General features: G+C 44.0%; 1 protein-coding gene across 4 annotated transcripts in view; it reads left to right on the top strand.

The window, feature by feature from the left end:
• LOC125520498 (callose synthase 3-like) overlaps positions 1-21,853 on the top strand; it is a 93,595-nt gene extending 71,742 nt beyond the window's left edge. The window contains exons 35-40 of one of the 4 annotated variants that reach the window (XM_048685447.1): positions 17,449-17,561; positions 17,675-17,904; positions 17,986-18,774; positions 18,884-18,934; positions 21,020-21,205; positions 21,322-21,853. In XM_048685447.1, coding sequence (XP_048541404.1) covers positions 17,449-17,561; positions 17,675-17,904; positions 17,986-18,774; positions 18,884-18,934; positions 21,020-21,205; positions 21,322-21,573 — 1,621 coding nt within the window. In that variant the 3' untranslated portion in view covers positions 21,574-21,853. Of the gene's footprint in view, positions 1-17,065; positions 17,223-17,448; positions 17,562-17,674; positions 17,905-17,985; positions 18,775-18,883; positions 18,935-21,019; positions 21,206-21,321 lie in introns of those variants that run through there. The other 3 variants (XM_048685446.1, XR_007288693.1, XR_007288692.1) reach the window with 3 other exon arrangements.
• The last annotated feature ends 637 nt before the right edge of the window (positions 21,854-22,490 follow it).

Here is a 22,490-nt window from a genome sequence, read left to right as displayed (position 1 = left end):
CATGAACATGTGTATCACTACGATCGAGATTCAATAAACCATTCATTTTAGGTGCAAGACCATTGAAGGTATTATTCAAATAAACAAAGTAACCATTATTCTCCTTAAATGAATAACCGTATTGCGATAAACATAATCCAATCATGTCTATGCTCAACACAAACACCAAATAACAATTATTTAGGTTTAACACCAATCCCGATGGTAGAGGGAGCGTGCGATGTTTGATCACATCAACCTTGGAAACACTTCCAACACATATTGTCATCTCTCCTTTAGCTAGTCGTCGTAGCCTTTTATTTCGAGTTACTAACACTTAGCAACCGAACCGGTATTTATTACCCTGGTGCTACTAGGAGTACTAGTAAAGTACACAATAATATAACGTATATTCAAAATACTTCTGTCGACCTTGCCAGCCTTCTCATCTACCAAGTATCTAGGGTAGTTCTGCTTCAGTGACCGTTACCCTCATTACAGAAGCACTTAGTCTTGGGTTTGGGTTCAACCTTGGGTTTCTTCACTAGAGCAGCAACTAATTTGCCGTTTCATGAAGTATCCCTTCTTTCCCTTGCCCTTCTTGAAACTAGTGGTTTTACTAACCATCGACAATTGATGCTCCTACTTGATTTCTACTTTCGCGGTGTCAAACATCGCGAATTGCTCAAGGATCGTCATGTCTATCCCTGAGATGTTATAGTTCATCATGAAGCTCTAATAGCTTGGTGGCAGTGACTATGGAGAACCATCACTATCTCATCTGGAAGATTAACTCCCACTCGATTCAAGCGATTGTAGTACTCAGACAATCTGAGCACATGCTCAACGATTGAGCTTTTCTCCCTTAGTTTCCAGGCTTAAGAAACTTGTCAGAGGTCTCATACCTCTTGACGTGGGCACTAGTCTGAAATCCCAAGTTCAGTCTTTGGAACATCTCATATGTTCTGCGACGTTTCAAAACCGTCTTTGGTGCCACAATTCTAAACCGTTAGCATTATGCTCTGAACTATCACGTAGTCATCAAAACGTGTATGTCAGATGTTTTGCAACATCTACAGACGACGCTCGAGATTCAGCACACCGAGTGGTGCATTAAGGACATAAGCCTTCTGCGCAGCAATGAGGATAATCCTCAGTTGACTGACCCAGCCCGCATAATTTCTACTATCAACTTTCAACTAAATTTTCTCTAGGAACATATCTTAAACAGTAGAACTAAAGCGTAAGCTACGACATAATTTGCAAGGACCTTTTGACTATGTTCATGATAATTAAGTTCATCTAATTATTTAATGAACTCCCACTTAGATAGACATCCCTCTAGTCATCTAAGTGATACATGATCCGAGTCAACTAGGCCGTGTCCGATCATCACGTGAGACGGACTAGTCATCATTGGTGAACATCTTCGTGTTGATCGTATCTGCTATACGACTCATGTTTGACCTTTCGGTCTCTTGTGTTCCGAGGCCATGTCTGTACATGCTAGGCTCGTCAAGTCAACCTAAGTGTTTCGCATGTGTAAATCTGGCTTACACCCGTTGTATGCGAACGTTAGAATCTATCACACCCGATCGTCATGTGGTGCTTCGAAACAACGAACCTTCGCAATGGTGCACAGTTAGGGGGAACACTTGAAATTTTAGCGATGGATCATCTTATTTGTGCTACCGTCGTTCTAAGAAAATAAGATGTAAAAATGACAAAAATCACATGCAAATCATAAAGTGACATGATATGGACAATATCATCTTGCGCCATTTGATCTCCATCTTCGAGGCGCGGCATGATCACCTTCGTCACCGGCATGACACCATGATCTCCATCATCATGATCTCCATCATCGTGTCTTCATGAAGTTCTCTCGCCAACTATTACTTCTACTACTATGGCTAACGGTTAGCAATAAAGTAAAGTAATTACATGGCATTTTTTTATAGACACGCATGTCATACAATAAATTAAGACAACTCCTATAGCTCCTGCCGGTTGTCATACTCATCGACATGCAAGTCGTGATTCCTATTACAAGAACATGATCAATCTCATACATCATATATATATATATATATATATATATATATATTTCGTCACATCCTTTTGGCCATATCACATCACATAGCATATACCCTGCAAAAACAAGTTAGACGTCCTCTAATTGTTGTTGCATGTTTTACGTGGCTGCTACGGATTTCTAGCAAGAACGTTTTTTACCTACGCAAAAGCCACAACGGTGATATGCCAATTGCTATTCACCCTTCATAAGGACCCTCTTCATCGAATCCGATCCGACTAAAGTTGGAGAGACAGACACCCACTAGCCACCTTATGCATCAAGTGCATGTCAGTCAGTGGAACCTGTCTCACGTAAGTGTACGTGTAAGGTCGGTCCGGGCCGCTTCATCCCGCAATGCCGCCAAATCAAGATAATACTAGTAATGGCAAGCAAATTGAACAAATCATCGCCCACAACTACTTTGTGTTCTATTCGTGCATAGAATCTACGCATAGACCTAGCTCATGATGCCACTGTTGGGGAACGTAGCAATAATTCAAAATTTTCCTACGTGTCACCAAGATCAATCTAGGAGATGCTAGCAACGAGAGAGAGGGAGTGCATCTTCATACCCTTGAAGATCGCTAAGCGGAAGCGTTACAAGAACGCGGTTGATGGAGTCGTACTCGCGGCGATTCAAATCGCGGAAGATCCGATCTAGCGCCGAACGGACGGCGCCTCCGCGTTCAACACACGTACAGCCCGGGGACGTCTCCTCCTTCTTGATCCAGCAAGGGGAGAGGAGAAGTTGAGGGAATACTCCGGCAGCACGGCGGCATGGTGGTGGAGCTTGTGGTATTCCTGCAGAGCTTCGCCAAGCTCTACGGAGAAGGAAGAGTTGGAGGAGGGAGGGGCTGCGCCAGGGAAGGGGTGCGGCTGCCCTCTATCTCCCTCACTATATATAGGGGGAAGGCGGGTGGAGGAGGCGCCCTAGGGTTCCCTAGGGGAGGGGCGGCGGCCATAGGGGAAACCCTAGATGGGTTTGGGCGCCCCCACCCCTAGGAAACTTGCCCCCCAAGCCGGGAGGGGTGGCTGCCCTAGGGGAGGCGGCCCCACCTCTCCACGTTACGTGAGATGGCATGGGAGGGGCGCACAACCCCTTAGTGGGCTGATGTGCCCCCTCCCCTTGGCCCATAAGGCCCCCCAAAGCTTGCCGGGGCCTCCGAAACACCTATCGGTCACGCTGGTCCTCACCCGGTACTCCCAGAACAATTCAGGACTCCAATACCCTTCGTCCAATATATCGATCTTCACCTCTGGACCATTCCGGAGTTCCTCGTCACTTCCGGGATCTCATCCGGGACTCCGAACAACCTTCGGTAACCACATACTATTTGCCATAACAACTCTAGCGTCACCGAACCTTAAGTGTGTAGACCCTACGGGTTCGGGAACCATGTAGACATGACCGAGACGTTCTCCGGCCAATAACCAACAGCGGGATCTGGAAACCCATGTTGGCTCCCACATGTTCCACGATGATCTCATCGGATGAACCACGATGTCGGGGATTCACTTAATCCCGCATACAATTCCATTTGTCCACCGGTATGTTACTTGCCCGAGATTCGATCGTCGGTATCCCAATACCTCGTTCAATCTCGTTACCGGCAAGTCTCTTTACTAGTTCCGTAACGCATGATCCCGTGGCTAACTCATTAGTCACATTGAGCTCATTATGATGATGCATTACCGAGTGGGCCCAGAGATACCTCTCCGTCATACGGAGTGACAAACCCTAGTCTCGATTCGTGCCAACCCAACAGACACTTTCGGAGATACATGTAGTGCACCTTTATAGCCACCCAGTTACGTTGTGACGTTTGGTACACCCAAAGCATTCCTACAGTATCCGGGAGTTGCACAATCTCATGGTCTAAAGAAACGATACTTGACATTAGAAAAGCTCTAGCAAAACGAACTACACGATCTTGTGCTATGCTTGGGATTGGGTCTTGTCCATCACATCATTCTCCTAATGATGTGATCCCGTTATCAATGACATCCAATGTCCATGGTCAGGAAACCATAACCATCTATTGATCAACGAGCTAGTCAACTAGAGGCTTACTAGGGACATGTTGTAGTCTATGTATTCACACATGTATTACGGTTTCCAGTTAATACAATTATAGCATGAACAATAGACAATTATCGTGAACAAGGAAATACTATAATAACCATTTTATTATTGCCTCTAGGGCATATTTCCAACAATACCCACCGACCATATCCCTTTGGACCGATGATAAAGACAACCAAAGGTTGAGGAGGTCACATCACCGCGTGACAGGTGCCATGGCCACACACACATCGTCCCAAGGCGCCCGCTCAAGATCCACCATCACCGCCACGCCTCCAAGCTACAATAGTGGGATGCCCCGCCGCTGCCATCACCCCCCTGCACGGGCCATGCCTAGCCGGGATCCGGTGGCGGCGGGAGGGAAGGCAGAGGGGAGTGGAGGGGAGGTGGACGGGGGAGGGGGGCGGATGAGATCAGGATCTGGAGTGGAGGGGAGGGGAGGTGAATGGGAGGCGGAGGGGATCAGGATCTGGAGGGGAGGGGAGGGGAGGCGGATGGGAGGCGGAGGGGTTCGGGATCTGGAGGGGAGGTGAGGCGGAGGGGATCGGGATCTGTAGGGGAGGGGAGGTGGAGGGGAGGGGAGGGGAGGCAGAGAGGATTGGGATCTGGCGGGGAGGGGAGGGCATACCTTTTTTTTCTGGGAAACATTTTTTTGGGTGCAATTCTTATCATTGGAAAGGCAGAAGAAAGTTCACAAGCCATGGACTGGGGATGGTACAACGCACATAATTTAAAACAAAGCGTCAACATAAAAATAAAATAAAATCAGTGGACGTCCCAAGAACTAGGACTATTAATGGTCGTCCGAAGAACTATTAAGCCATTACCCCATGATATGGCATAGGCCATTGCTTCCTCCATAAATTCTTGCTAGCGCCAAGGGAGTGTTTGATCGCTTGTTCGAAAGTGCATTCATTGTGTTGCTTCCATGGCAACTAGCAGATACCACGGTAATGCCGGACATCCCTTGCCATGTGGCTTAAGCATCCTTCGGTGCGCAGAATGAAAAAAATAACCATCTCCGGCACCGACGGTCGGTAGGCTGCGCTTACCCAAGAAAGAGCCACGCACATAACTTCCTGCAATAAGATGAAGGCAACAAGCAAGTATTGCATTTGCTTCTTGTTGCTGATCGCAGAAAAGACGACCAGACTCACGAGAGAGGCCACAGAAAGAGAATCTATTGGAGCTCCAGGCAACTGAGCCAGAAAAGAATTGCTCTATCGGCGGTGCCCAGGACTTATAATTAATTCTCTAGGACAATTTCAGTGTAAGCATTTGAGTGTTTTGGAGCTCCAGTACAAAATCAAGCCATCTAGATTCTCAAATGGCTTCAATCGGCCAATAGCGGTTCAGAGGTAACAGGGCGAGGCTTTCTTGAATGTCATGTACCACTACCACATGTCATGTAGAGAAGCGGTAGCAAATGTTCTCGGCATTCCACCTGCTTGCCAACCATGATGTCCTTTTACCGAGGCAAAAAATGATTGACGTAATCTCAGATTCGCCAAATTTCCTAGCCATGATGGCATTACCAGTGACTTCATTAAGAAATGTTTGCATATTATTAAGGATGGCCATAGTGGCGGTATCTTAGCCGGTATCATACACACGAAAATAACAAATATGCTGATGTGGCAGAGAATTAAAGAAGAGAGGGTTAGAGGAACATAGGTACATACCGTATCATGTTAACTCCTGGAAAATACACAGGAGCTCCTTGGTGCTCCACACCACTATACAAATATTAAACATAAAAAATATCAAAAAATTCAAAAAAGTATGAAATTTTTGGATATCTAACCTGGGTTCTCAATCTACTCCCCTGTGAAATTTCGTAAAAAATAATAGCAGGAAATGTATCCACGGTGAAAGAAATGTTGTCCGAACAAAATTCATCGAAATAGTTTTTTCTATACATATCAAACTTTTGTCTTTTTTGCCATGAATACGTTTTCTGGTATTTTTCACAAAATTTCACACGGGAGTAGAGCAGGAACCCAGGTTTGATATCCCAAAATCTCAGATTATTTTTCTTAAACTTCTCGGTATTTTTTAAATTTAATGTTCATATAGGGGTGTGGAGCACCCGGGTGCTATAAATCTGCTTCCAAAGCGGAAAATACGCAGGAGCTCCGGGGTGCTCCACACCCCTATATGAAAAATAACCGTAAAAAATACCCAAAAAATCAAAAAAACCTGAAATTTGGGGATATCAAACATGGTTTCCCAATCTACTCCCGTGTGAAATTTTGTGAAAAATTTCCCAAAAACGTATCCGTGGCGAAGGAAATACTGTCCGAACAAAAATCTACCTAAACAGTTTTTTCTGTACATAGGAATTTTTTGTTTTTTTAGCCACGAATACATTTCCTGGTATTTTTTCATGAAATTTCACACGGGAGTATATCGGGAACCCACGTCTGATATCCCAAAATTCCAGATTTTTTTTCAAATTTCTCGGTATTTTCTTGAATTGTTCGTAAAGGGTGTGGAGCACCCGAGTGCTTCAAATCCTCGTCCGTTAAATCATATGCTACTTTTTGTCATGCATGACAATAAATATGATCACCTATGATACTACTCTATAATACTATGCACTGTGAAGATAGTATCATACACTTGTATCATATTAGTATATGATAATTCCCACTATGAGTAGCCTAAGAAGGATTTCTATAATCTACGTCACAGCTTCCACATGTATAAATAGCTCATTTATCTTTTTGATTCCCGGGAAGGATGGAGCAAGCTGTGTTAATGACAACAGACTTATCTCTCTGTTAAGCTGCAAAATTAATATTATTACAAAATTATTGGATAACAGACTAAAAAAGTCATCTTGGAGTTAGTTCATTTTTCGACAAAGGGTGGAATTAATTGGCTCAAAATAAAGCATCAAGAGGATAGAAACACAATGAGCATGCACGTAGCTCTGCATAGTTAGAATGCACACAACCAACACCAACGCACACACATAAAAATACGCCAGCAAATAACATAGTGATCTAAGAACGAAGCTATGCATATGCGAGCAAAAATGAAAAAAGAAACCACAAAGCGATAAAATACTCTATCAGCAAACCATATTAATGACCATATCTGCACCGGACATCTGTTGAAACCACACTGACGATGAGATTCTTCAACAGTTACACCTTTAAGAAGGGAGCAACGCTCAAGTGTTCCCTTCACCTGATCCAACAACTCAAAGTTAGAATCTAGGTTTTGACCCGAATAAACAATCTGGAGATATCCGAGCAATTCCTTCAACAAGATAATGATGTAAAACATTGTCATTGCCAGGAACAACCAAATCGGGTCAGACCGAGGATTTCACCCTAGAGCTCGAGAGCATGTGCTGAAGTAGAACAACCATCAAAGTCAGTCATGAGTTGTTGCCACCACTTTTCCGTGATCCGAGCAGCTACAAGTGTGCACAATTCATGACCTCCTTTGCTACACAAACACACCTCTACGGAAGCCATCGTCGACAGTTTGCATCTCACGGTTGAAGTCAACCACTAGATTTAGACAGAGGAACCCTCATATAGACCTTTTGATACCCGCCTCAATCTGGAGGGAGGCCACCGCCACAAGCCGAAGGTCACCAAGGAGCAACACTGATGCGGGAGCACACCACCACAGATTGCCACCTCACCAAAGAGAGCAATGCCTAGTCTAGCCGACCCAATACTAAAATTGTGACGGGAAACATTGCTTGGAAAACAAAAATATTTCATATGGTTTCAAATAGAGAACGATAGTGGCCAATCGGTAAGAGACATCATAGAACGCAACATATCTAATAGAGTATGATTACGACGTCCGAAGAAATCATTGCACTGTGGTGTTCCAGGTGGCGAGAGTTGTGAAACAATTACACATTATCTTAAATGCATACCCAACTCGTAACTCAGATATTTGCCTTCAAGATCAGATCATAGAATTTTTTTCTTCTGGCTACGATGATTCTATACTTCACTCTGAAAGACCTTAAGCTTTTGAAATGTTTCAAACTTCTTTATCATTAAGTATATATTGCCATATCTACTTAAATCATTGTTCAAGGTTAGGAAATAAAGATATCCACAGCGTGCTTCGACACTCATTGAACCGCATACATCATTATGTATTATTTCTAACAAGTCACTTGCCCACTCTATTATTCCGAAAAACAGGGTTTTAGTCATCTTGCCCATGAGGCATGATTTCACATGTTATAAATGGTTCAAATCAAGTGATTTCAAAAGTACATCAGTATGGAGTATCTTTACGCGCTTTACACCAATATATGACCTAAGCGGCAGTGCCACAAGTATGTAGTACTATCATTATTCAGTTTGCATCTTCTGACATCGAGATTATGAATACTATCAAGATTAAACAAAAATAAACCATTCACATTCAGTGCATGATAAAAAAAGATATTACTCATATAAATAGAAGAACCCTTATTCTCGGATTTAAATGAATAACTTTGTGGCAATAAACAAGATCTAGATATAATGTTCATGCTTAATGCAGGCACCAAATAACAACTATTGAGGTTTAAAACTAATCCCGAAGCTTGACGTAGAGGAAGCGTGCGATGGTGATCACATAGACCTTGGAGCATTTTCCAATGGGCATCGTCACCTCGTCGTTAGCTAGTCTTTGTTTATTCCGCAGCTCCTATTTTAAATTACAAATATTAGCAACTGAACCGGTATCAAATACTCAGGTGCTACTAAAAGAACTAGTAAGGTACACATCAATAACATCTATATCAAATATACCTTTGTTAATGTTGCCAGCCTTCCTATCTGTCAAATACTTGGGGTAGTTCATCTAGTGGACATTCTCCTTGCAGTAGAAATACTCAGTGTCAGGTTTAGGTCCAGCCTTGGGTTTCTTCATGGGATCGACAACTTGCTTGTCATTCTTCTTGAAATTTCCTTTCTTTCCCTTAGCTTTCTTGAAACCGGTGGTCTTTTGACCATCAACACTTGATTATCTTTCTTGATTTCCACGTCCGCGGTTTTAAGCATTGCGAAAAGCTCAGAGACTAACTTCTCCATCCCTTGCAATGACTCGATAACCATGTCAATCGCTACTTCATCAGGAATTGAAACTCCCAATTGATTGAGACGATTGACATACCAAGACATTTTGAGTATGTGCTCGCTAACACAGCTGTTCTCCTCTATCTTACACGTAAAGAAATTGTCCGAGGCTTCATACCTCGCCACAAGGTTGTAATCCTGGAACACCATTTTCAGCTCCTCAATCATCTAATATGCCCCATGGTGCTCAAAACGTTTTTGGATCTTTTGTTCTAAGACGTAAAACATGGCGCACTAAACTATCAAGTAGTCATCAACTTGATTCTGCTAGACGTTCATGGCATCTATATTCGAGGGAGCGGCTGGCGCACCTAGCAGTCCATCATGGACATAAGCCTTCTGTGCCACAATGAGGATAATTCTCAAATTACGGATCCAGTCCGCAAAGTTACTTCCATCATCTTTTAGCTTTTCTGTCTCTAAGAATGCATTAAAATTGAGGAGAGCTACAACACGAGCCACTGATCTAAAATATATTTGCAAAGACATATTAACTATGTTCAGGATAATCAATTCCACTAATCAAATTACTAATGGACTCTCACTTAAATCAACATCCCTCAAGTTCTTAAGTGACACATGACACAAATTCAATAAACAGAGTCCGGTCATCACGTGAGATGGAGTAGTTGAATTGTCAACATCTACATGTTGGCCATATCATTCACATGACTCATGTTTAACCTTTCGGTTCTCCTTGTTCCGAGGCCGTGTCTATACATGCTAGGCTCATCAAGTTAACCAAAGTATTTTTGCGTGTGTAAAACTGGCTTACACCCGTTGTATGTGAACCTAGAGTATATCACACCCGATCATCATGAGATGCTTTGAAATGATGAACTATTGCAATGGTGCATATTAAGGAAGAACACTTTTATCTTGATATTAATTGTGAGGGATCATCTTATAATGCTACCTCGTGATCCAAGAAAAATAAGATTCATAAAAGACAAACATCACATGCAATCAATATGTGACATGATATGGCCTTTGTCTTCTTGTGCTGTTGATTTCCATCTCCAAAGCACCGACATGATCTCCATCACCTCTGCCAGGACACCATAATCTCCATCATCTTCAAGGTGCCGCCATGTAGTTGTCTCTGCCAACTATCGATTCTACAACTATTGCTATCTCATAACAATAAAGTAAAGAAATTACATATCATCGTTTAATGATGGACACACGTCATACAATCATATTAAGAAAACCCTGTGGCTCATGCGATTGCCATACTCATCGACATGCAAGTCGTGAACTGTTACAAAACATGATCATCTCATAAATCACATATATCGAATCACATGTTGGCCATACCACATCACTTCACATGCCCTGCAAAAATAAGGTCGACGTCATCTACTTTGTTGTTGCAAATTTTACGTGGCTTCTAGGGGCAACATATTAGAACCGTTCTTACCTACACAAAGCCACAATAGTGATATAAAAGTTGCCTTTTTAACCTTCTACAAGGACCGCCGTTGTCAAATAAATTTAATTAAAGTGGGAGAGACAGACACTCGCCATTAGTTTTATACAATACAAGTTGCATGTCGGTCGCGGAAGCAGTCTCTTGTGGGTGGACAAGTAAAGTTGGTTTGGGCAGCTTCATCCCACAATACCGCCATATCCAAAATAAGAAAAGAGATAAGCAATCTGAACATCAACATCCACAAACTATGTGTGTTCTACTTGTGCATAACATCTACGCATAGACCAAGCTCATGATGCCACAGATGGGGAACATTGCATGGAAAACAATTTTTTCCCTACGGTCTCACCCAAGTTATAATCTAAGAGATGACAGCAACGAGAGGAGAGGCTACATACCCTTGTAGACCAAAAGTGTTAACATTCTAATGAACATGGTTGGCAAAGTCATAATCCCTTCTAGATCCAATCCGATCCAGCATCGCACGAACGACACCTCCGAGATGTGCACACGTACGGCTCGGTGACGTATCCTCCCTCTTGATCCAGCAAGCGATGGTGGAGATGTAGATGGGATCTGGGCCAGCACATCGGCGTGGTGGTGGTGGCAGCGGAAATCTGGTGGGGCTTCGCCAGGTGCGTACCGGACGAGGATGTGGAAGGACAGGGAGGTGGTGGCAGCCAGGCTTGTTGTGTGGAGGATCTCATCCCATCCCTTCTATTTATATAGGGGGTGGAGGGGTCCGTCCAGCCCTGACCCCTCCTCCAAGGAGTGGGAGCGGTGCCCAGGTGGGAGGCTTGCCCTCCAAGCCAAGTGGAGGTGCCCCCACCCCTTAGGTTTCCCCCCTAGCCGCATGAGCCTTGGGGGGTGTAGCGCCTGGCCCATCTGAGGATGATGCACCACCCTTAGAGTGCGTGTGGTCCCTCAGGGGCAGGTGGGACCAACTAGTGATCCCCTGGATCCCTTATGGACTACCGGTAAATCCCCGCACTTTCCCGGAACCCCGAAAAACACTCCCTTATATTAATCTTTATCTCCAGACTATTCTGAACCTCCTCGTGATGTCTCGGATCCCATCTGGGGCCCTGAACTATCTTCAGGATCACCATTATGAATATCCCAATACTACCCTAGCATTACCGAACATTAAGTGTGTGACCTTACGGGTTTGAGAACATGCAGCATGACCGAGACACCTCTTTAATCAATAATCAATAGCGGGACATGGATGCCCATACTAACTCCCACATATTCAACATAGATCTTTATCGGTTTAGGAAAGCGCGGGTTTGCTCCCAGAGGGGGAGGGGGTGAATAGGAGATTTCTCGAAATTCATTAAACTCTGATGAATTGGACGAAGATCACATTAATGGAAAGCATGCATACAAGATACAAATGAGTGAAAAACATGTGACAATACAAGCATACAATCATGAGAAAGATGAGCCGAAGAAATAAAAACGTCGTGATGAAAGTCTTTAGTTCAAATTCTTCACAAGGTAGATCACAAATTCTTCAACAGCGGAATAATGTAAAGGTAAAGGTGAGGAATTTGAATCCAGCTAGGCTTGGTGAAGAAACATCGATTTTGTAGACGAGTTCCAGTTGTTTTATCAACTGTATGTCCGATTGAGGCGTTTGAGTTGAACTGTGAGGACACTTAGACGTATTCCTCTTGAGCCAAGGTCACTTAGACCTCGCCCAATCACTCGTGGTATGTCTTCAAGGTAGACTTCCAAAACCTTTACAGACTTGTTCACCAGCACACCACAATGACTCTTGGTTGCTCAGAACATGACGCCTCACTGTTTGGAAGAATGACTATCTTCAAAGGTAACAGGCGTCAGATCACACAGATCAATCTCTTTAGTGATGCTCAATTACTTAGGCTCTAGTTGGCTTTTTCCTCACTTAGGATTCTCTCAAAGTCATTAGAGGATGAATTGCTCTCAAATGACAAGTGTTAAGTTCTCTCTAGATTAGCCAAACAACAAGTGGTTGTGGGGGGCGGCTATTTATAGTCAGGGGGCGACCCGACATGAATTTTCATAAATCCCTTATCAGACATGATCATTGTCATGATAAGGATTCACTCGACAACTGGTACACGGCGCAACAATGGTAGGAAATTTAACTCTCAATTTCGTCGGGGCACTCAATTTCCTCACGATAGGCAGATCGCACTGGCGAAATCCTAACTCCTCGGCTTGACCAAATTCTTTAGCAACCAGATGAACTTTGTCACTGTCGCTATTTGTTAGCTTTTCCGGTGTTTTCCAAAGGCTTCACTAGAAGAGGCTTGTGTATGTATAGGTTTGAGCATCACTTTGGAAATGTGAACTATGATTCACCTAGACCCCCTTTAATGGTACTGTTTTTCCTATGACACAAAAATCAAAAGAAAAAAAACTATTAAAACAAAAGTCTTCAAGCTTCAATCTTCACATCAACTTCTTCAAAGTCCATAACAATTTCTTCACTTGAAAAAGTACATTTTTAAGGGTCATCTTCCATGGGTTAAAACAAATCTTCAGGGACTATAACTCCTGCGTACACTCACAAATACATTAGTTCCTCAACCCATTTGTCTTCAATACTCCAGAACCCCTAAGGGGGCACTTGATGGACTTACAGTTTGAGCCATGACATCGAGGATTCAGACAATCCCTGATACAATTTATATCCGCCAACAAGTGTTGACTATATTTTTGGTCATTCCGTGGACATAATTCCAAATAGGTTCAGAACGTTAATAAGGGTGGGGGTATATGCCTTATTATGGGCCTTCAGCTATGTAGAAACGATTTGGTTTTTGAGGACTACAATACACCGAATAGAGTACCAATCATTGTTCAGGACTGTGTATATGGGGTTCGAATGGGTGGCTAGGGAGGTCTTAATTTGCCCAACATGGGTGGCAGCATAATCTCGGATTGGTCCATAACAAAGGCATAGGGCAGGTCCTGTATGACTACTATTGATGATATGTCGTCTTCTTTATCTACTGTCAGCTTTTTAGTATTTGGCTGTGTGCATCTTAGTTATGCATAGGCTGGGTGTTGCTTATCATGCTTTGTATCCACTTGATGCTATATTTTAAGTCAATAAAAATGCCCTTTTATCGAAAAAGTGTAAAATTGGCAAGTTCCCTATTGACAAATAGTGCTCCCTTATTCTTTCTAGTCTCGAAGAAGTGCGTGGAGACGGCAATATCCAATTTGACTCCCGGGTGCAAGTGCTCCTGCGCATGAAAATTATGATTTATTAGTTGCTTGTCTACTGAATTACAATAGTCTCCTTTCAAATGTTTTTCCTTGAGATAAACCATGGGTCCAATGAACTATGTTCGCCTTGTCGTATAGGTTGACCTTGGTGGTTCCTTTTGGCTACCACAATGGTAATAAGATATGATAAGGAGTCTCTGTTGTTATGGGGAACGTTTCGCTCGTAACCATACAATCCTCGAAATAGCATGCCAACACATATCCCTTACGAGTGTCTACTCAGGAGAAGGAATAGAGGCATGTGATCGCCAAAACCCCACGCCAGTACACAAATTCGAAGCAGGACCATCATGCTCTCTCAAGGGAAAAGTACTTGGAAATATCGCCTACATCTCCCCTTATAAAACTTTTCCCACTTACTTCACTATTGGATGTGGGACCATCAGTCTGCGAGTTCCTTCTAATTTCCAAGACATGGCACCAAATGAGTAGAAGGAAAACCTTATCAATGAAGGGGTCATGTCCCAAGGCAAAAAAGTACTTCATGGACCGAGAAAGACATGAACCTATGTGCTTGGCATCTTAATAGAGGAACAGTTGGCTATTAAGAACTTGGGTGGTGGTGAAATATCCTAACCTGGAATGGGAATCCTCAAAATCTGCCCCTCGAGATATCGTCGAACGCTGGCACATCCCATCATAGCGGTATATCTAGCATGTTCCATGAAGGTTTTTCAAGTATACACCCCCCTCCTTTTTTGTGCAACAACCCTCACTCTCCAACATGACACCGACAATTGAATGAATCAAAAGGGCTTTGATATCAGCTAAAGCATCATAGTGTTGTGCAGGAGCAACTCTACCTTGCTGCTATAAAATGAACAACGCAAGAGTCAAAAGAACTACTTGAACTACCTTGCTGTTGGGGAACGCAGTAATTTCAAAAAAATTCCTACGCACACGCAAGATCATGGTGATGCATAGCAATGAGAGGGGAGAGTGTTATCTACGTACCCTCGTAGATCGCAACGGAAGCATTGACGCAACGTAGAGGAAGTAGTCGTACGTCTTCCTGATCCGACCGATCCAAGCACCGTTACTCCGGCACCTCCGAGTTCTTAGCACACGTACAGCTCGATGACGCTCCCCGGGCTCCGATCCAGCAAAGCTGGGGGGATGAGTTCCGTCAGCACAACGGCGTGGTGACGATGATGATGCTCTACCGATGCAGGGCTTCGCCTAAGCACTACAACGATATGATCGAGGTGGAATATGGTGGCAGGGGGCACCGCACACGGCTAAGGAACGATCACGTGGATCAACTTGTGTGTCTTGGGGTGCCCCCTGCCCCCGTATATAAAGGAGCAAGGGGAGGAGGCCGGCCGGCCAGGTGTGGCGCGCCAAGGAGGAGTCCTCCTCCTAGTAGGAGTAGGACTCCTACTAGGAGGGGGAAAGAGGTGGAGTGGGAGAAGGAAAGGGGGGGCGCCGCCCCCCTCCCCTAGTCCAATTCGGACCAGGGAGGAGGTGGCGCGCGGCCCACCTCTGGCAGCCCTTCTCTCTCTCTACTAAAGCCCATATGGCCCATTACTTCTCCCGGTAGGGTTCCGGTAACCCTCCGGCTCTCTGGTTTTCTCCGAAATCACCCGGAACACTTCCGGTGTCCGAATATAGTCATCCAATATATCAACCTTTATGTCTCGACCATTTCGAGACTCCTCGTCATGTCCGTGATCACATCCGGGACTCCGAACTAACTTCCGTACATCAAAATGCATAAACTCATAATAACTGTCATCGTAACGTTAAGCGTGCGGACCCTACGGTTCGAAAACAATGCAGACATGACTGAGACACATCTCTGGTCAATAACCAATAGCGGGACCTGGATGCCCATATTGGCTCCTACATATTCTACAAAGATCATTATCGGTCAGACCGCATAACAACATACGTTGTTCCCTTTGTCATCGATATGTTACTTGCCCGAGATTCGATCGTCGGTATCCAATACCTAGTTCAATCTCGTTACCGGCAAGTCTCTTTACTCGTTCCGTAATACATCATCTCGCAACTAACTCATTAGTTGCAATGCTTGCAAGGCTTATGTGATGTGCATTACCGAGAGGGCCCAGAGATACCTCTCCGACAATCGGAGTGACAAATCCTAATCTCGAAATACGCCAACCCAACATCTACCATTGGAGACACCTGTAGAGCTCCTTTATAATCACCCAGTAACGTTGTGACGTTTGGTAGCACACAAAGTGTTCCTCCGGCAAACGGGAGTTGCACAATCTCATAGTCATAGGAACATGTATAAGTCATGAAGAAAGCAATAGCAACATACTAAACGATCGGGTGCTAAGCTAATGGAATGGGTCATGTCAATCAGATCATTCAACTAATGATGTGACCTCGTCAATCAAATAACAACACTTTGTTCATGGTTAGGAAACATAACCATCTTTGATTAACGAGCTAGTCAAGTAGAGGCATACTAGTGACACTAAGTTTGTCTATGTATTCACACATGTATTATGTTCCCGGTTAATACAATTCTAGCATGAATAATAAACATTTATCATGATATAAGGAAATAAATAATAACTTTATTATTGCCTCTAGGGCATATTTCATTCACTTGCTGCTATAAAATGAACAACGCAAGAGTCAAGGTTAGGGCCCACTTCACGTCTCAGCCTACCCGTAGCTAGCAGACTCTAGGAAACATTTCTTATATGTTAAGACCTCTTAGTTTCTACTTATAAATAGAGACTAAAAATCATTGCATAAAACTTAAGAAAATTACTACAACAACATATGGCTTAAAAACAAACTTATCTAGAAGTAAGTAGAAGTTTGTAGAGGATGTGAAAAGGTATTTGACTTCTGAATTACTTTTCTTTGTTGTCCCTCCTCATAAACTGAAGCGCTTCCCTCTTGAGCACCCAAGGCCTAGGTTGTTTGTAGTTGTCTGTTATTGTTGTGGCATGACATGAACGAACTTTTGTAGCCTATAGAGCGTATGGGATGTCAGTGTACTCAGGCTTTCTACCTTATCTTCTTCTCTAATATAATGATACACAATTGTCCTGCGTGTTCAAATTTCAAAAATAAAATAATCCACATGCACAATTTCTCTCACTTCAAGCCCATTAATCCAGCTGTCATTCTGGAAGACAAAATGTAGCTCTGTGCCCCACATTCATGTTGGTGGATTCGAAGAACAAGCTTCAATCCACATCACTGAGTTGCAGGTCAAAGGCCTTCCCAAGAACGATTAGGGTTGATCTTACTATGCCACAGTCAACACATTCTCAGGTCCGCACCTCTTGCACTGGCCGTATAACTATTGGCATATATTTGGTGGAACTTCATGTTTAATGGGTTTAATTTGGTCAATTTTCTCATGATTGTTTCCATGTAATCAGTATAATTTCTTAAATTCACACTGGACAAAAATGTTTCTGGATTCTCAACGTAATACTCATTTTTAAATACAATTTTGCCATTTGTTATGTTATCCCCTGATCATCTATATGTGCAGAGTTCGATTTCATTATGGGCACCCTGATATCTTTGATCGACTTTTCCACCTCACAAGGGGTGGAATAAGCAAAGCATCTAGATGTATCAACCTTGATGACGACATTTTTGCTGGTATGTTAGTGAATATTTCCCGTTAAATGGAAAAGCGCAAAACAAACATTCCAGTTGTTGCTTCCTTCTTAGATACCTGCAAGTATTGACGCTAATACATGTTTCTTCGATAGGATATAATTCAACATTGCGGGACGGACATGTTACACATCACGAATACATGCAAGTTGGCAAGGGAAGGGATGTCGGTTTCAATCAAATTTCACTATTTGAGGCGAAAATAGCTCGTGGGAATGGGGAACAAACACTGAGCCGCGACGTATACCGACTAGGACATCATTTTGATTTCTTCAGAATGTTGTCCTTCTATTGTACAACAATTGGTTTTTACTTTAACACAGTGGTAATGATCTTGCACTATTATTCTCAACTTTCTAAGTCATGTGTTAGTCCTAATATTTATCTTTCTTTTGTACCTTCCTAGATAACAATATGTACAGTATATGTATTCCTCTATGGACGTTTGTATCTTGTCCTCAGTGGCCTTGATAATAAAGCACTAAGGTTTACACTCAGTGGACCGCTCCAGGCTGCTCTTGCTTCACAGTCTTTTGTGCATCTTGGGTTCTTAGTGCTACTGCCCATGATGATGGAAATTGGTTTAGAAAGAGGATTCGGAACTGCAGTCATAGAATTTATACTTATGCAGCTTCAGTTCGCATCTGTTTTCTTCACATTCTCACTTGGGACCAGAGGTCACTACTATGGAATGACGCTGCTTCATGGAGGAGCGGCATATCAAGCCACTGGACGTGGATTAGTTGTGTTCCATACCAAATTCTCTGAGCATTATCGACTATACTCCCGAAGCCATTTTGTCAAGGGTCTTGAGTTGACGATCTTGCTTATTGTGTATGGAATCTTTGGGCAGTCATATCAAAGAGACAAAGCAAACATCTTCATCACATTTTCCATGTGGTTTATGGTTTTCACCTGGCTATTTGCACCATTCCTATTTAATCCTTCTGGGTTCGAGTGGCAGAAGATTAAGGATGACTGGACCGACTGGAATAAGTGGATATCCAACCGTGGTGGTGTTGGTGTACCACCGGAGAAAAGTTGGGAGTCGTGGTGGGAGATAGAGCAGGAGCCTCTTAGACATTCAGGAAAGCGCGGCACTGTCCTTGAAATACTGCTTGCGTTACGGTTTTTTATCTACCAGTATGGTCTTGTTTATCATTTGAACATTGCCAAAAACAGAAATGGTGTCCTGGTAATATGTTAATCTCATTTTTTTATTCCATATTTGACTGATTAGTGCATATTAACAATTCATTCAAAGGATGTTATGAACTTAAAATCATATTTAACGCTCTTTTCAGGTTTATTGCATGTCGTGGATTGTTGTCTTTGTAATTTTGCTGGTGATTATGGTAAGCACTATCACCCATTACTATAATGCTTACTCGTCAATTTTGATGCGCATGAATAGCACTCGGGATAGATAGCGCAAGGTTCACTTTTTTTAGGCAGATGGCAGCATTGCAGTTTTTTTTTCTTGAAAAGGACGATTACCCGCGGCCTCTGCATTGCATCTGGAGGATGCATGCAGCCATTTTATTAATTATTCAGAAAGACCTTACAAAGTAATACATTAGGTAGTCTGAAGCCACTATCTTAGCAACAACTGTAGCTACTCCTATCCACCTGATAAAGGGGTGCCGATAGTCCGAGCCTAATACCAAACATACATTGCACAAATGCCTAACATCTAAAAACAGAGGCCCCAACCAAGCCAGATATTGGGTTTGGGGCAAACTTGTCTGATGCATTCTCTGTGTCGTCATCGCCAGCTTCCACCAATCCATTTTCAGAGCAGAAACTAATGCACCAACCTTGCCAGCCTCTCTGCCATCGACGCCACCATGACACCAGACATCATCCTCCTCCTACGAGAGTCCATCTCTGCGCATCGGACTCCGAGTCTCCACAACGCCACGCCGTCGAGATCTACCGCCATCAATGTGTAAGATGAATCACCGCTCCACCAAAGAAGCTGTCCTTTGTTCCCTCGAGCCCGTGTGTACCTCCATGAATGACGCCCCCAAGAGGGAAGCGACACCAGAGCGCTGCCATCATCCGATGTACTAATCTAGGGTCTCCCCCGGAGGTAGCAGAGAGTGGCCTTGAACTTCCCCACGGCGTTGCCTTCATTAAGGGAATGACGTAGACAGCGCCGCTACCGCCGGCCTTGGCAGTAGCCGAAAGCATGCTTTCACCCAGATCTGTTCGAAGAAATTCAATGTCTCGTGCACGGGCCACCGCGTCCTACGACATCCCCAGGAGTGGGATCCCATGATCCGCCGCCACTGGTGCCGCCACAAGGACCCACTACCTGGCCATCATCCGTGATGAAGCAGACAGCACCACCACCGTGTTCGGATCCGGCACCATGCCAACGCCTCCGGCCACCCCAAATCTCATCGGTGAAGGAGGACAGCCAATCCGCGCGCCCACCACCGCTTAGGGTCGCCGAACGGCGCCCGAGCCCGACAACTCGGAGGAGAACCCATCTGGGGTGGGAAACCCCAGATCCACCACCACCAGCCCCCGCGGCGCCGCCGGGATCCCATCGGGCCGCCGCTCCAGCGCGCCAACTCCGCCTCCATGCCGTACGCCCAGGGGCGCCATCACATCTCAGCCAGAAGATCCCCTCGTGAAGAAAGGAGGAGGGCCCACCGTCCGCCGTCCGCCGGGCGAGCTTCGCTCACCGGCCTGCTCCGGCGGTGGTGGGCAAGCAGGGGAGGAGGGAGGTCGAGTGCGGCGGCGGCTAGGGCGCCCGAGTCACCCCCTGGAGGTGACACGAGCGGTTCTTGGCAGCATGGTTTTTAAGGTGCTGCTTTCCTTCTCGATGGGCACCCGCTCTAAAGTTATGTTGTCAGGCTTGCCTTACAATTCTGGTAGATGGCAGCCGCTTATCTAAGGTGTGTAGCTAGGGCGCCCGCATTGAGGTCGATTGCATCTAGGGCGTCGGCTTTAGGGTCTAAGCTAGCAGATCCTCTATCCTAAAAGATCAAAGACAAGAAGGAAGAATAAGGCAGATAGCGGCTCTGTGGAACTCACTTGGGTCCCTCCTCTAGCAGTAATGGCTTAGCGGCGCTTAACTTTTAGTCATTTAGCAAGCTATTATCTCAATTTAGCGCTAAAACTGCATAGTTTTAGCATGAATGCCTCCAAAAGCTATATCGGGCTATTGTTATAACTTTGGGTATGCCGCTGTACTACCCTATTATTGAATTTTGTGAGATAATACTTTTCTTTGTATATTTGTATGGCTCCAGATTCCAATTCCTTGTCTTTACTCTCTCCGGAGATCTGGCAAAACCCCTACTGTTGTGCCCGCTGTTGCTTAATGTCATAATTATTTTTCTCGAGCTTGTAACTAGAAATTATTTTGTTTGCATGTACTGTATTAGAAATTGGACGTCCTGCCGTGCTAACACTTCTCTTCTTCATAGACTGTAGCAGTTGGGAGACGGATGTTAAGTGGGAACTTCTATCTTGTCTTCCGGTTGTTTAAGGGGCTAATATATATCCCTATTATCTGCATCGTGATCATCTTAATAGTAATCGCCCATCTGACAGTTCAAGATTTGTTCATTTGCATCCTTGCCTTCGTGCCAACGGGATGGGGTTTACTTTTGGTAAGTAATAATATGTAGCCTGTCTCCTGTGTTTCCAACTTGCTATTTTAAATTTATTAAGCCTGCCAATGATAGAAGTAATTTATTACATGTATGTTGTATTGCTGTTGGTTCAGGTCGCACAGGCTATCAAGCCAGTCATTTTTCGTCATTGGATTTGGCGATTGACCAGGATAACTGCACGGCGATATGACATTGTCATGGGCCTACTCTTGTTTACCCCCGTTGCGTTCCTCGCTTGGTTCCCGTTTGTTTCGGAGTTCCAGACCAGGATGCTCTTCAACCAGGCATTCAGTAGAGGCCTGCAGATGTCTCGGGTCCTTGGAAGACAGAAGAATGACCGACGAGCACCGGATAAAAAATACTGATTCAATCCTCTGCCTTTTTTTTCTATCTTCCGTCCACTCTGATTGTTTGTTCATACGAACTAGCAAAGTGACCCGCACAAATAAAATATTGTAAAGCTACATTAACTGTAATCATTCGAGTGACCTTTGACTTTGGAAAGCTAGTAAGATTTAGTAATTAGTTAAGGTTAAGAGTTTAAGAATTATCTTTAGATATGTGATATGTATTCTTTCACTCTTCACATATCAACCGCTAAACATCCTTCCTAACAGATTGCCGTTAGTATTCACTTCTATTTGTGACCAGGATATGCACATTCGTATTCGTATCTAGAATCTCACAGGTCTTACTTCCATTTCTTTACGTAATCCTTCAGTCACTCATTTATATCCGTTGATTTTATGTTAACACAAAAATTGATGACTGAGATTTAAATAAAACTAAAAGTAGATCTATGAAACGAATTACACCAAAACTAGGAAAGGAGGAACATTTCGTGGTGTTTGTATGACTTGAGTTCTCCTTCTCGCATCCTACTGCATTCAGCCAATAAATACCGAGAAAACCACCGACACTACATGATCAGGTGCGGCAAAAGTTAAAAAAATGACAAGGGAGACACATGCCAACAACATATGCAAGGAGTAGCTATGGCGGCCGCCCAAGCCCGGCCCTGTTGGCAGTCACTCTGTTACTCGGGATCGGCTCGTCGCGTGGCTTCCGTTGTGGCACCCAAGCCCAAGTCCGTCCACTGGAGCCAGGTGGATCCTTTGAGAACTGAGAGCTCTGAACCACCGATACGGCCAAGTCTGCCGTGTCCGCGTATAAAACATCGATGATATGCCCGATATGCGGGAATACGCATATCCCCCAAGTATCAGTACCTTGGCCCTTGTAGAAATTTTCTCAAGGGCACAAACTTCACTTGGAGCAATAT

Source organism: Triticum urartu, chromosome 7 (genome assembly GCF_003073215.2).
Source record: "Triticum urartu cultivar G1812 chromosome 7, Tu2.1, whole genome shotgun sequence".
Lineage (NCBI taxonomy): Eukaryota > Viridiplantae > Streptophyta > Magnoliopsida > Poales > Poaceae > Triticum > Triticum urartu.
This window is presented reverse-complemented; position numbering and strand designations above follow the sequence as displayed.